Genomic DNA, 16,032 nt, shown 5'->3' on the forward strand with positions numbered 1-16,032 from the left:
CCCCACGTCCCCAGAGCGTCGTTAGCACCCCTCAGCAGAATCATCTGCCCACACCCGTGTGTCAGGGCTCTATCCAGGCCCAGGCCATCCCACCAGGGCTCAGCGCTTCCCTGGTCCCTGGCCCTGCTCCAGAGGGTGAGGTGATGATGGCGTCGCTGAACTCTCCAAATCCTAGGATCGAAGGAAGCGCTGATTTCCAGCCCCGGGCATGAGGGTCTGTAAGTAACTCAGGGGCAGCGTGCGTGATGCGGGCGTCTGTGGGCTGCCCGAGACCGCTTCACCCCCCACCAGCTCTCACAGGGAACGAGCGATTTCCGAGCTTCAACTACTGCATATGATAAGCCGCCCCAACACGGGCTGTGCGCCCACACGCATCACGGACACAGCAAGAAGCTCCCAGGCACGGATAGCGTTATTAGCATCATCTTATATTTGGAAAAGCAGTTTTAAAAAAAAACACTTGAAAATACAAGATAAGGTAACAGTGACATATAAGTTTTCACCTTATATTGCCCGGCCGTTTTTACATATAAATTATTGCTTACTAGCTTCGATAAATACACAGCACAGTCATATATGTACAGAAGCAGAAAGCATGAAATCTGAGGAAGGAAATACTGTTAATGGCAATGCTGGTAATTCAACCCATGTTTCATATTTACCAGCTCCTGCAATGGTGGAAAACTACGGGGTGTGGTCCCTGAGAAGAGAGGTGGGCACCCTGGTTGCGGGCTGCCTATCGGCTAAGCGTTCCCGCTGACGACGCCACCGCAGTCCTAACGCACGACACGTTAGAAGGCCCGAGTCCTTGCTGCAGCTCACTGATTCCGTCCCAGCATTTAACAGCGTGACACGAATACAATAAATAGGCTATGCAAATAAATAGTGCTCTGCTAAAAAACGTTTAGTATGTACAGCTTTGCTTTTTACAGTAGTACATTTTCATCTAGCTTTTTGGCAAATTTTAAAAACATTTCCCCCCTCCCAGTGTTCAGCACAGTGGCCCGCTTGTCACAAGCAGGCTGAAATTTTAAGGACGTGTTTGAAGCGTTGAAAAGACACTCCGTGTCAGACAATGGCAGGGCACCCGATGGTCCCCATTTTCATGTTTTCCCCTCGTTTCCGAGAAGCTTGGGGTACTGTGCCATTTGGGAACACCGAGTCTGCGACCGTGTACGTGACGGCTGTCACAAGGCGGTCGGGCTGGGACGGGGCCGCCGGGCAAGCCCAGCTCTGGGGGCCCAGGCCCCAGGCACCCTCTCCTTCCTGCGGCCGTTTCTCCCACCAGGAGGCGGTGAGCCTCACCGAGCGGGAGGGTGGGCTTTTACTTCCTCCTCACGCTGCTGAGCTCGGTGCACGCCCCACCTGACTTGCCTGCGGACAGGGTCTGGGTAAATGAACTTCTTCTAAACGTAATTAATGATATAGAATAAAGTGAATGCAGGCCATCATTATCTATCAGGGCAACCATTTGGCAATTGTGCAGATTATAAGGAGAGGTGACTCTGAAACGCTGTGGGCTTTGGAGCGTCTGTAAGTATGGACGGAGAAAGGAGACATTCGGCAAGGCTGCGGTTGTGCCCACAGGAACCTGCTGTGCCGATTTCTAAGCGGGGCTGGTTCGCCGGATGCTGACATCCAGACCCGCAGGCTGTGGAGGGTTGTGCTGCAGCGAAGGGAACCACTCGGAAGGGCGGGTGATGGCGGCAGCTGGCAGGTTTCCGGGGCGGATGGAGATTTTATGCGACCATAACCATCTAAAAGAGCTGGAAAGTAGCAGAGACGTCTTCCAGTCCACCCGTCTGTCTAGCCAGCACAAAACCTACTCCAAAGAGGCTGTGGCAAGGATTTGGAGGGAGCACAGCCCAACCCCACTAACAGGGAGCTGCTGAGCCCCACGTCGGCCGCTCACTGTTGGGCAGCTCGGATTTTTGGGAAGAGCTCCATGCTGAGCTAAACCCGGCTCCCACAATTCCGCCTTGAATTCGTTAGTCCCAGGCTTACGTCTCCTCTGCGCTTCTGAAATTGCTGAGAGCTGCTGCCTGGGGCATGGCTGGAGACAGTTGCTAAATTTCAGAAAGATTGGGAGATGTGGACATTCAGAAGATGGGGATGGAAAAGCAAATCTAATGTGAACAAAATCCTCCCTTCCCTCGGCTGCCCCAGAGCCACCCGCCCCGGCTGGAGGAAATGTGACCGCACCACGCTCTCCCCACCCGTGTCCGCCCACGCCGCGGGGCGTGCTCTGCCGACACCATCGAGGTGGGTTTAAACTTGATGCACGTGTGGATTCGTTTGGCCGTGGACATATCTGAAATGAGGTCTAAGCAACGGGTGCTTTGCTGAAAAAGTTCTCTACTAAAGGAACTGCAATAGTTTTCGTTGGAGCAAAGTAGATCCTATGTGAATAAAAACTTAAATGCAAAACATGGAGACAATATCAAAATGGGCTTCGATGGTTTGACTGGGCAAACGCTCCTCCCTGCATGGAGAGCAGACAGGAAGGCCTGGGCGTGCGGCAAGGCCCTGCCCCTGCAGCGTGTGATCGGCCACCAGAGAAGCCTGCTGCCCTGGCTCCAGGCTCAGGTCTCCTCCAGTGGGTCCCATTCCGATCCCAGCAGCCGGGAGCATTTCTCTAGTGGGCCAGCCCTGGATGGTGCTTTCGACAAAATCCTGTTAATTTTCAGGACTGACGTTTACATGCTCGGGAAGACGCAATCTCTCTGAAAGTTCTACCAACAATCTTCTCCCCGTGGCTCCTTCCAGCGACTCCTCAAGCTCTCTGTGGCTCCTGAGCCAGGACACAGCCCTGCTGTGAGGGGCCAGGCAGCCCCGGATGGAGGTCCTGAGGCGGCAGGAAGTGGTTCTGCGCAGGCACCTAGGAGACGCACAGGCGGCCGGGCTGAGAAGTGCACCGGGCTCGTAGGGCTGGAACGGGCGTGGAGCTGGCACAGGGAGCCGGGACCCTGGGAGTTTAGCAACGTGGTAGGTATCTAACTGGCCGGGTGCATTTCATTGCTGTATCCCACAGGCTTTTATGAAGGGCAAGGGGACGCTAACCCGTTCTGGAGAATAGCCAAGGTCTTATTTACTGGAGGAGCCCTAATCTATAAAAATGGACATAAAAAAAAAAGACTTAAAAGACTCAGGGAGAAAAAAACACACAAATTATAGGAAGGCCGCTGTCTTGGCTGAAGGTGAGCTCTAGGACTTGCGAGGGTCCAGCATAAATCCGATGTTTGCTGTGAGACGGGCAGTCAGCACCATCTTCCTCCCTTGCGCTTCTCTAGGGAGGGAGTGCCGAGTGCCTTGCACATCCCACCCCACTCGCCTCCCTGCCCCGGCTGCGACCCCTGCACCCGGCGGGCAAGGGGCCGGTGGAGGCGTGCAGAGCACCAGGGCCCCGCCAGGCACCTCTGGCTGCCACCCTGATGGAGCCTTCGAGGTGTCAGGCACTGCGCTCCTTCAAAAATCGTATTGTTCCCAACAGGAGGAGAGCCTGCTTGCACGCGCCAAGAAAATCCCCGGAAGTTAAACCATGAGTCAATCGCCTAAAGATTCCCATTTTTCCTCACTGGCAAAGCCATGGAGCCTAACTTGTCCACAGTTGCAAATCAGTTGTGCAGAAACGGATTTCACTGGCGAGCCGACATCCGTAAGTGATTGTGGGTGTAAAGCAAGGCCTGCCCCGACATCTCCCTTCTGGGACTCAGGGCACGGACACCGGCGACGGGTCCTCACGGCTCCCCAGACACAGGGGCCTTTGGTGACGTCACAGTGTGTATCAACAGAGACCACGCCTTCTCCCTGGAAATCTGGACGTGCCATCACCGTCTCCTGGTGTTCAGACAAGCCCCTTCTCTGACAGCCTATACACAACAACCTGCTCGCCGGCGACGTAGAGCTGCTCCTGAACCTGCACGCCCTCACTGAAATATCTGGCCCCTGCACAAGACAGGCTCCCTGGCCTTGACGCTGGCACATCTCAAGTTGAAAACTGGATGGGATCAACAATGTCCATGTAAGAAACCAAGAGGCTCTGAGTCTTCTGCCTTCTCGGCCGAGAGCGAGAGCGGCGAGGTGAGCTGAGGCGAGGCCCTTCCTGCCGCGGGTGGCTGGAGCATGTCTCGTGAGTTACTGATAAAACTCAGCAGCTTCTTTTCTCCCAGGAAAGGGACGTGCTGGGCATGGACGTCCTGTGGCGGGAGAGCTGCAGGTGCTCAGGGCGGTGTGGCTGGGCTCACGCGCGGGGCTCGATCCGGTGGGAGAGCTCGAACAGGGCCTGCTGGCTGTCGATGACGTACAGGTGGGTGACGTAGGACTTCAGCTCCTGGTGCTCTTTTGGAGACATGTCCCCTCCTAATTTTTGGAGGGAAAAAACCCCCAGTTAATCTCATGAGCGTGGTGATGCTCTGGCTGACTCCCAGTCAACCCCACAGTAAGGCTTAGTGTAAACCTACCAGGCAGACTGTGAGTCAGACTCGCAGAGGAGCTCTCGATGCTAACCGGGCAGTTGCGTTCTCAGCTCGGACTAGGTTCCTTGGTCAGGTGTTTAGACCCGGCAAGGTGTTTGTCTTACCGACATGTCTGTGGTGTTTACTACCTAACAATACACAGCCTTCAGCAGCTGGGTTATCGCCCCTCTCAGAGGGGAAACAGCACAGGCACACGCGTGAGTGGCCGCGTGGGACTGGAACCCCGGCCCTGTGGCTCCCGGGTCTGTGGTCTGAGGTCCCGGGTCACAAGACATGCCCGTTTCGATGGCTCTCACGGGCTCTTAATCTCAGTCTGGAGCTGTGGGAAATCACTGCTCACCTGGTGAGTGCACAGACTCAATTCTTTTTGGTGTCCTTATTTTTGGGGGGAAAAATTGAAGAACTAAACATAAAGCATGGCTGACAGGCACCGCAAGTCCCTAAAGGACGCGGCTGGGCTAACATCCACCCCCTGAAAGGCGAGGCGGGGGTTTCCACTCCCCATCCAGGACCCGGGTGGTTAAATACCGCGGGGGCCACCCGGCTTCTGTGCACTGTGACCACACATGTGCCCTGCTGGTGGCAGCTCTGATAAGGAACCAGAGATAAGGGGGCCGGGACAATGGGGCAGGCTCACTTCCCAAACTCAGAAACAAACACATCCACCCCACCCCAACCCTGGGGCCCTGAGGCTGAGCTGGGCCGTGGAGGACAATGTGACCTCGAGTGAGTGGCCTGAGGTCACTGGCATCGGGATTTCTGGTGGGGGGGAGGGGGGGAAGGCAGGGCCCAGGTCACTGGCATCGGGATTTCTGGTGGGGGGAGGGGGGGAAGGCAGGGCCCAGGCTGCGCTCAGTCCCAGCAGAGGGGCGGGGCCTGAGGAGGCTGACATTTCAAAGCAGCTGTTTTTTTCCTCCCTCCTCTATGACAATGTGTTTTGTAACCTAAGGCCTGTATGTCATGGGTGGCTGGTCATTCTTCGGTTTAACAGAAATAAGACTTTCTGGTTTCAGAAGGTAAAAAGCACCAGGAGTTGATGTTTTTACCGTCCGACGTTTTTGAAAGTGACCAAAGGCTGGGTCATTCCGGAGGCCGTTTCTGGAGACACCAAGATAACGTGTCTGTCTAGTGAGCATTGGTGTCGAACACACGATGCTACCAAGGTAATTTTGTTGTTAAATGTCTGGCCTTCAAAGAGGAAGACAGAACGAATGGTTCCAATCATGACAATGGACACTTGCAGGCACTCTGTAGTTTATAGGGGCCTTGACTAACATTATCTTATTTCATCCCAAATGCTGACAGTGGTTCACCGTGCCTATCTACACTGTCATTTTGGATTTAGGTAATTCAGTCACATATATGATTTTTAAAGATAGAGAAGCATAAAACACAAACAGGCCTCATAGTTATTTGAATTTCTCCCTCGCTTTGTGCTGAGGAGACTTACTCTCTGGTGATGGGAGGTTCGAGACAGGGCCAAGGTCAGCCCAGCCTTCCTGTCCACACTTGCAGCACATAAACCAGGGCCTAGAGTAAATGCAGCTGAAGTCTTGGAATTAGCCCATAAATACTCGGGAAGCACAGGAGGATGAAAGAAGTATGAACTCATGAGCAACATCATACTTGTGCACTTGAATGGATCTCAGGATAACGTTACTATCGCTGTTTCTCCTGTAACAGCATTGTACTTCCGTGCTTAATGGAGAATTACATAAGCACGTATCAAATGGTATTGATATGAATATTTAGAAAATTAGGTCTTGTATTTATAATTCGTCCTTTTGATCAGAATTCATACAGACGTTCAGTTGTTTTGTTGGGGGATGATATAGCCAGCCAAGACCAGCCCAGACCAAAAAAAAAAAAAAAAAAAGATTCTTAAGAATGTGCACCCATCCTTAGAAAGTGCGACTTTGATTTTTCTACTTTACATATATTCTGTATTGTTAAAGAAAAATTGTCTTACAATGAGGATGAATTAGTTAACAAAGTAAGTTTTACTTAGCGGACACCTTTGATTGATTTATAATTATTGAATTGAACTTTCTATTTTTTTAATTGCCCTTTATATCTACTGAATCTGCCCAAGGCAAGGGAAGGGGTATGGGCCAGGAAGTCGGGCAGACTCGGGGTGATAATGGCTGTGTGATGAACCTCTGAGCTTCCGCTGCCCCATACCCATAGGGGTAATATCTCCATTCACCAGTCACCAATACCGGTGACAGGATCCCACCGCCCAGGTGAAAGCTCCGTGAACTCAATCAGGTCAATTTCCTTCCTTCCTGCAATGTTTTAACATAATCGAAACATAATGTAAATTGTGCCCAAGATTTAGAAAAGAACGAATATCCCTACTTACGTTGGCCTCAGTTGGGAGTCTACAAAAGCTCAGAACACACCTTTTCAGGGAAAGGCAGCCCCAGACAGGAAATTTTTGTTGGAGAGGAGGACAGACTCTGGGAGGCTGCACTAGGCACATTTGCAACGATAGTCCTATGCCAGGAAGGCTCCAGGCAGAGAGGTTAGGGACGGGCCACCCCTGATAAACCCACTGGCCATTCTGTGCCAATGGGCAAGCTAACAAGACTTCCTGGGGTGGGGTGGGGCGGGAGCTTCTGACGGTCCAAAGTCACTCTCTACAGTACAATCTTGCTGCCCTATCTTGCCTCCCTCTGCATCCCAAACATGTGAGATGAAACACAGGGAGTGCAGTGCATGTGTACAGCATGCATGTTATACTTCACAGTCTGCTTACGTTTTACCACAAATCCTCGTGACAGGGTCACCGTCTACACCGCTGCACGCAAATATACATTGCACGCCGACTGCGATTACTCACCAAACTGGTTGGCCCTGCAGTGTCTCAGGGTCCGGACGGTGTCGGCAATCATATGCTGGAAGGCAAGCAGGAAGCAGGTCAGTGGGAGGGTCACTCCGGGTGCAGCCCAAGTAGCATGCTTGCCGGAACAATGGGTAGTTACACCCTCGGGTGTATCTTGGAGCTGGACTTTAAGTGATAATACTGAGCTTGGGTTACAGAAGAGTATTTAGTCCTTGTCTGTAGAAACAGTGGCTCCCACACCCAGTTGCACGATTCTAACGGAGCCCTGGGAAAACACACTACAAAGATGCAGCTCTCCTCCGCCCGGGGCCCACCTGTCCCGCTGTGCTAAGGCTTTGACCTCCAGGGGGCGTTTCGCCAGCCCCTTCCCCAGGAGGCCTTACTGAGCTCCCTCTGTGAACCTGGGAGGCCTCGCTCTCAACCTCCTCACTGTCCTTTGTACATTGCAATGGGCTTTGTGTTGTTGCATTTGTTGTGGAGCTTTCCCTTTAGACCAGGTCCCGCCGGCCGGCTCTGCTTGCCAGCGTCTACCAGCTGTCATGCATGTTGACTCCCACCACCTGCTGAATGGAGGTTGGCATTTTTGTGGAATCAAAGGTTCACGTGTCTCAATTGGTGAGAGGAAGGGAGGCATTCACGAAAGACAAACATTTTCTAGAACCTCCAGATCTTCACAAAAATGTATAATTAGATTCCCCCCTACACTCTTCGGTGTTCTACTTCAATGTCTTTCTTTACAGTCCTCTCTGGTCTCCAGGCAAAAGTCTTCTTAAACTCGCGGCTGTTTCAGATGAGATCCCACCGCCTCCTATTGGTGCCCCTGCAACCGTCTTCTAAGTGCCGTCACGCTCGGTTTTCCATGATGCAAGAAATACAGCATTTAGGGCAAGGCCACTCTCCGCTCCAGTTCCCCCCATCACGTTCCAGAACAATCTCCAGACACTCTTGTCCTGCTCTAGTCTTCGGGAAAGTCGCAGTGATTCCCTAATTCGTTTCAAATCAAGATCCAAACATCATCCCATTATTCAGGCATCCGCACTGTTCATTACCTGGTGCCCCAAACCCCTCCGGGTGGCATCACCTGCCATGCCCTGTGCGTGTGCACTGAGCCCAGGGTCGTGCATACACAGCAAACCCACAGGGGACCACTGCTGTCATAAGTTAATACTACAGAACTATAGAAACTGTAGTATGTGAATGTGACCTACTTATTAAATTGTTCTCACAGCTGTATTTCTAAGTGGTGGAACATTAAATAGGACAGTGATTAGAGCAGGAGCTCCGTTGCATGTGTGAAGGAAACGGGCCTGACTCATGTCTGCGAGTGTATTGTTAAGTTTCCTTCCCCCGTGGGCTGCTGTTCCCGGCAGTCCCTCGGCGTCACATTGATTTCTATCGTGTGCCATTTGCGCAGGGCTCGGTCCTAAGCGTGGAACCTGAGCCCTGATCCGCATTGTTAGGCTTCCTGAAGGCGGAGAGAGGACGATATGGTGAAAAGATGATGTTCTTCCCATTGAGGGATGGAGGGGAGGAAGGGGAGAGCATTTGTTTCTCCATGAGGTCACAGGTTGGACTGGAACACGGAGAGCCGCTGAGGCAGCGGGGGAACAGTGGGAATCTCATTAGGCCCGCTGAGCGCTCCTGGGTCTTCTGAGTTAATGTGTCGGTCTGCATCAGCCCGATAAAGATAATGCACTGAATTCTCTGCTAGCTGGTTAAGCTAATATCCGTCATGAGGAATCGACTCCCCACAAGTTAATTCAGTTACGTCCTCTTGGTTCATTATTGTGAAAGATGATCCTGTTTTAGCGTAAGTGAAACCCTGTCCTTTGCTAAGAAATATCCTTGAAAACACTGCCTCTCCTAGGAAATTCAGTTTCATTCCCCGGCATCGGAGTATAACATAGGTTATGTACAATAGATATTTGCTCTTCTAGAAAATTCTAACGTCACCCTGTCTTTTCTGTGCAAGGAGGGGGTCAGCAGCAGGTGTGCTGTATCTTAAATGCCATCTACTTCGAGGACTAGGCACCCACTGTGTGTCCTAGGGCCCTATATAACGTAGCTTCTGTCTTCTGAATAAAAGTTCTCTTTAGGAGTTGAAAATTGAAAATAAGGTATTACTTACATAGGCTATTTCCTTAACCTTTCTTAACGAAACAAGGGTCCAGATAATTACTGACCACAGTAGGTGTACACCTAGGTAGACTTTCTTAGTTTTAGCCCCAATGGTAAGTATGACATCTTAGCACTTATGAAAGCAAGACCCTGGGTGACATCAGCAGGTGTTGAAGGCCTTCCCCAGGGCTGCTCGGAAAAGCAGGGGAGACCAAGATGCTGGTCAGAAACAAGGAGAGCAGGGGGCCGGGGCCCCCTCCATCGCTCGATCCCCTTTGTGCTGTTATTGAATTGTCCTCTCCCTCTGCAGCACTTAGGGGAAATGACACAATGAGCTTAACCAAACCACTGGTTCGCTCCGGGAGAGGGTCAAGCACCAGTCAGCCCTTAACAATGGGTAACCGTCTGCGTACAGAGTGCAATTGTCCTCCCATATTCCAAGGAAACTTACTAGACCTTTATAGGGGATTCCACCTGACGTGACAAACCCCACCCTATATCCTCACACACCCTCTCCAAAGCTTATCTGGTGCATTGGCCAGGATTTGGAGTAAATATCCACCAAAGGTTTGATATTCCTGCAATCCTCCCATTAATACCAAACATCGGAGATTAATCTGCCTGGAAACCAGAATGTTGGTGCCTACAGCCTTTCATTGCAAATAGCTGCCCTGTGATCTTCAGAACATTACACAGCGACACAGAACCCACCTTCAAAGAATAAGTTTGGAAACCCCAACACTTTAAATGCCCATTCCCAGCTGTGTTGTTTTGACTGTATGTAGTATCTTAATAACTGAGCTCTGATTCCAAAGCACTTAGTGCAGAGAGAGACTTGGAAAGTTATAGGCATGTCCACTTTAAAAATAACAAGCCATAGAGGGATGGTCCTCGGGGGTTACACCTACGGCAGGAAGCCTGACTCCTGCCTTCAGACCCTAGGTGCATGGTCCTCGGGTTGTATGGTGGCCCTGTGCCCTCTCACCCTGTGTGTGGCGAGTTAGAGCAGGGCACTCGGGAGGCAAAGGTCAGACGCCAAACCTCGTCAGGACTCAGAAGTTTGCACTGTTCTGTGGTCATGGTCTGCGTCCCCCACCTCACTCCCCCCCCCCCTCCTCCCAGGGAACCGGGGGTCGTTTCCTGAAAGAGTTCACACAAATCCATCACCATGACTGAAAGGTCAAAGGCCAGGATCTATGGACAGGGGTCACTGGTATCGTTCTTAACCAAGAAGGACAATCTAATTCATGACTAAAGTTCATCGGTCAGGCACATCCATCCTTCTTGTCGTCCACCGGGGCTCCTTGGAGCACTCCTATTTTATACTCGCTCAGTTCTGACAGGCAACTCCTCCTCTGCCCGGGGCGTGGCTGGCACAGAGGCCAGGAGGAGCCCGCGCAGAACAAAGCCCCGGCCACATCCTGGGAATAACTCGGGGGAATCCCTGTGGAAAAGCTCTGGCTGGGGACCCTTCTCCTGTCAGAACGGCCTCTCCACGGTGGCCCCCTCTGTCCACAGGCTGATGACAGGGGGTCCTTCCCCTCACACGCCGGCCCTTCCCATCCCCCCTTCCTACCCACGCTGGGAGGTACCCACAGAGCAGTGCATGCTGGGACACAGAGAGACACTGTTCAAGCTGTAAAACTCAACCTCAGGAGTGTGAATTCCCCAGACAGGACTCTTACATTTTATTTTTGGTTCAATAGCATACCCTCTATTGCTGATGCTAACCTAATGAAATTCCATTTTTTAACACTAAAAAGCAGATTTTTATATTTGGTCCTCAGAACCTTGCTAGCCACGTAGTTTTAATTGTAATACATTTTATTGACAATGCACTACATGCAGCAATAGCTCCTGGAAATCATCACGTGTTCACTGAAGAAAAGGGCTGCATCCACTGGCTTCTTGGTGCAAAAGGGAAAAGCATACACTTGAAAAGGGAGAAACAATGCGAGCTACTTACCAGCTTCTCAAAATTGACGAGATTATCCAAAAACGTTTTATTTCCCTCGTGAATAAATGTTACATCTGGAAATTAAAAGCAAAAAGATACATGTACCATTAGGAATGGATCAGGAGTCAGGAATGAAGAGGTCTTGAAGCAACATAGCTTATTAATTTTACTTAAACATTATGGATTGGCCCATGCATTTGACACGGCACCTTGAAATTGAATCTGTGCATTATTCGAAGTGAAAGGGCATCATTTATGTGTGTGTGAGTGGGATGGGAAGGGGGGGGGGAACATTATAACATTAACGCAAGTATATATTTTGCACTGACAATGAAGTGTTTGACTCTAACTTGCTTCATATAAACTAAGACTTAAAACTATTCTATGACCGGACAGATCCATTATGTTTTTATGTCAGAACATCAAGCAGAAAACAACAGAATTTCCAGAAATAATAAGATCTTAATATTTATGTATTTTTTTAAAAAAACAATTTTTGGCAAAGTGTAGGGAACCTGCTTTATATAAAATGTTCAGACTTAGATTTAGGTGTCTCATGTAGATTTCTGGCTCTCGAAGTCAGTGCCTGACTGTGTACCAGACATGAGTAGAGAAGGAGGCAGGTTTGAAAATGGCAAGGTCCCCAGCCATGTTCGCTCGGTGAAGATAACCTGAGGACGAAGGTTGAAGGCTCATGGGAGAGGAAGGGAGCGTTACGTTTGGCTTGAGTGTCACTGCATTGAAAGTGACAGAAGATCTTCAAACACAGGTCTCCTTGTGGTTGCACGAAACAGAGGCGCCCTCCCAAGAGACAGGGCTGTGGGAATTGGGCACAACGAAGGCAGCAGCTGAAGCTATGAGAATGGATGACGCAAACGTTCAGATCAGAGGGTCCATGACGGAGCATGAGGGAATCCTCACTGACAAGAACCAGAGTAAGAAATACATGGCAACTTGAAGAGCATGAAAATAATCAGGTTTCGTCACAGACACGGAGGGCCAACCAAATGAAAATAATTTCCAACAATCGATTAAAACAACCTGATGTAAAAGAGAGAAAAGGACACTGTACAAGCCCTGTAGATAGAAAGGAAAAGCACTGGCATTTAATCAAGGCTCTGATCCTGCTCGCCGGCGGGGGGGGGGGGGGGGGGTGCTCAGAAACCTGCCCACAACACACTGGGCCACCTAACTCTGCCCACTGGGGGGCGACACGAGTTCTACATACACTTTCCTCCAGGCACCCCTTACACAGCTTCCAGCACCCACTGCAACGTTTCCCTAAGCCTTTGTCCTTTTCTTTCTTTTTCCTCTTTAAACTGATGTCCTAGCAGAAAACAATGCAGTGACACAGTCGTCTGACAAAGTCTTTGGCTATTGTACCACCTTTCATAATTTTGCTTTCAAAAAAGACTCGCAAGTTTTCACTGTGCGACGGTATTTAGGAAAGAGCAGTCAACACAGGTAGCTTCCACCTTTTTTGTTTGGCAAACACAGCACCGTGTGCACGCTCTCCACGCGAACCACCGCCGACAGGCCTGGTCTCTCCGAACGCCCGGAGAATTCGGTGACACACGCCCTCTGACTGCCATCCCGCTCCTGTGGGCCCAAGGATGACAGTGAGGGGCGATGAAAACAGCGACAGCTTATATTTACTGACAGCGTCCGACGCGACATTAACGCGTCGAATCCTCACAAAGGACTGAAGGTAAAGCCCCGGCAGGACAGAATGCGGAGAAACACTGGTCCAAAGAACATGCACAGCTGTCCCACGCTCACAGCTCTGCACGTCACAGCCAGGATTCCAACCCGGGGAGCCCGGTGCCCTCACCACTGTCCCTCTGGCACCTCACCCGCTGGAGGGACTAGACGTTTCTTACAACCCGTCACAGTCAACGTGCCGGGTTCCCGGCACAGGGGGCGCCTGCAGCCACGGCTCCTCTTCCTGGGGGCCTCACTTACCCTCCATCTCAGGACTTGTCAGGGGAGCAGCGGAGAGGGCTGCTCTCTGAGGGCGGGGCGGGCGGGCAGATGCTGATGGGAATAAGGCCCGGAAGCTTCTGGCAGGTGGGGAGGGAGGAGAGCCAGGAGAAGGGGGTTCAGGTGACTGAGGGTTCGGACCCTTTTGCGTGGCAGAGGAGTGATGGGAAAGGTGTGAGAGATAAGCCAGGAGGTGGCTGAGCTCAGACACTGGGTGGGAATGGCACGTGCCAGGCCCCTTATAACCGGAGTCACCCGGACACACTCCGAACACTTCACAGCACAGAACTGCGGGTGAAAGGCCCATCTGAAGAGACGGCAAGTAGGAGAGAGAGAAGACACACACAAGCGCCCCGCCATTCCTTTTAGTTAAATACCCCACAAAACTGCAACACTGATCCGACTCTAAGGCATGTACACAACCCACAGCGACTCAGTGTACCTTCACACACCTGTCGGGTATTCCCTCCGTGGGAGGGGACCACCATCTCCAAAAACACCACTTTCTACAGACTATTCAGCTGCTTGGGACCGTGAGCCTCAACACTTCTGTAGGGTTTCCCGCTTTCTTAACAGAGTCCACACCACAGTGGCGGGGGGCGGGGGGGAGGGGGAGTATATCAAAAGGCAAGAAATTCAACTGGTTGCCGAAACCAGTTTGGCTCAATGGATAGAGCGTCGGCCTGCGGACTGAAAGGTCCCAGGTTTGATTCCGGTCAAGGGCATGTACCTGGGTTGCGGGCACATCCCCAGTGGGAAATTTGCAGGAGGCAGCTGATAGATGTTTCTCTCTCATTGATGTTTCTAACTCTCTATCTCTCTCCCTTCCTCTCTGTAAAAAATCAATAAAATATATTTTAAAAAAAGAAAAAAAGAAATTCAACTGGAATGCAGGAAAGCTGAAGGCTGGTAGGAGCCTCAGGCTATGTGGTTACTTCATAATCTGCAGGCTTGTTGGGTACTGAGGACCTCGAAGAATGCGAGATGGGAAGCCTAGCCCTTCCTAATACCCAACAAGTTCAGTCCAGTCCCTTTACTCTAACTAAAAGGACCCAAAGCAGTGAGCACAGGTGGGGTGGTGTGTGTGTGTGTGTGTGTGTGTGTGTTTTCTAAAGTAGTTTATTGCAACTTTTAAAATAATTTTGTAGTTAAAAAAAGCCTAACCATTAATGTAGTTTATATTTTCCAAAATGTCTTATTCTCAGGCATGATATATACATATTTCAAATTTTCATCCTATTTTCCTTTGGAAAGTATTTCAGACAAAAATGGCAGCTTTAAATACAAAAGACTGCTAATGATGTTTATTCTTGTAATCACAAACAATTAATGTGAAGGAAAAATAAGTGCTTATTTAACTCAAGAAAAACTTCTAACGAAAAAAAGAAAAATGCGTTTAAATTTCCTAGAGCGAATCGGTGATGTCTATTCAGTAGAAAAAAAATGGGTAATTTGTTGTGCTGCCAACAAGGAGGTCTCGATAAGCTCAGTGGAGCAGAAAATTGCATCCGAGCTAAGTTGTAGGTGTGAGACACCTGACTGCATTAAGTAGTTTTTGGGGAAAATCACCACTAAACAGCAGAAAGCTCTGCTCATATCTGATTAAGTTAGGGGGCATTGCCAGGTAATTCCTCATTACCTTAAAAACATCTGTTTCAAAGTTTAAATTCCTAAAGTCATTCCTTTCTAAGAGCTGTCCTCACTATTTTTCCTATTTGTGTCTAAATGAGCCTGTGTTCCTCCTCCTGCCACTCCTGCTCTCCCGCTGGATGTGGCTCATTTGCAAATAAAAATCATAAGCCTGAATAAAAGGAAATAAATGTGGAGGACCAAAGGTCCCTTTCAGTTATTTTGCTATTACAATCTCTCCTTTTCCATCCAGGTACATTTAGTGGACTCTTTTCAGGGTGGATGAAGTGTCTGTGCACCTCTCAATTGTTCTAATAGATTATTGTCTTTATGGTTTCACAGAGATGCTTGCTTTATGCCAGATGAAGACCAAATGAGTAGCTGCAAGAGTGAATAGCAACTCAGTAATTCTCCAAGCTCCGCTGTTCCTGAGAGAAGCCGAAGAGGGGATACCAGCTTCGCCCATGGGGCGGGCAAAGGGGTAGGCAGGTGAAGGGGGAGGCAGCGGAGGATGGTCAGGCCAGCCAGCCCTCCAGCTCCAGGTAACTCATTTCCAGATTCACATCTAAGGACCCAGTCATGGGGACCGGGCCCAGCCAAAGAGCAGAGGCTATGTAAAAAGAAAAGAGTGTTTCTATAAAATCCTTTCAAGAAATCACAATATGCCAAGAAAAATGACCAAATCCACCCTGGCCGGATGGCTCAGTTGGCTGGAGCATGTCCTGTACAACAAGAGGTGGCAGGTTTGGTCCCAGTCAGGGCACATACCTAGGTTTCGGATTCGAAACTGGGCTGGGGTATGTGTGGGAGGCAACCGATCAATGTTTCTCTCTCATATCGATGTTTCACTCTCTCTTCTCAAATCAGTAAGAAAAGAGAGCAAACCCCCTGTGGAAAACTCACAGGTAGGACATGTACGAGGTCAGGAGCATGGGCCAGATTGAAATGAGCTTCCCCTGCATGAATTCTCTGGTGTGAAAGGACCGCTGAGACCTCATCAGCACATTTAGCAAACATGTCTCATGAGG

General features: G+C 50.2%; 1 protein-coding gene across 13 annotated transcripts in view; it reads right to left on the reverse strand.

The window, feature by feature from the left end:
- Positions 1-407: 407 nt before the first annotated feature.
- The window catches only part of RAPGEF5 (Rap guanine nucleotide exchange factor 5), a 203,805-nt gene continuing 188,180 nt past the window's right edge, over positions 408-16,032 (reverse strand). For 9 of the 13 annotated variants that reach the window (XM_059712536.1, XM_059712538.1, XM_059712537.1 and 6 more), the window contains 3 exons: positions 11,405-11,469; positions 7,318-7,372; positions 408-4,359 (listed from right to left, as the gene is read on the reverse strand). In XM_059712536.1, coding sequence (XP_059568519.1) covers positions 4,241-4,359; positions 7,318-7,372; positions 11,405-11,469 — 239 coding nt within the window. In that variant the 3' untranslated portion in view covers positions 408-4,240. Of the gene's footprint in view, positions 4,360-7,317; positions 7,373-11,295; positions 11,470-11,492; positions 12,250-16,032 lie in introns of those variants that run through there. The other 4 variants (XR_009454766.1, XM_059712540.1, XR_009454765.1 and 1 more) reach the window with 4 other exon arrangements.

Source organism: Myotis daubentonii, chromosome 10, assembly GCF_963259705.1.
Source record: "Myotis daubentonii chromosome 10, mMyoDau2.1, whole genome shotgun sequence".
NCBI lineage: Eukaryota > Metazoa > Chordata > Mammalia > Chiroptera > Vespertilionidae > Myotis > Myotis daubentonii.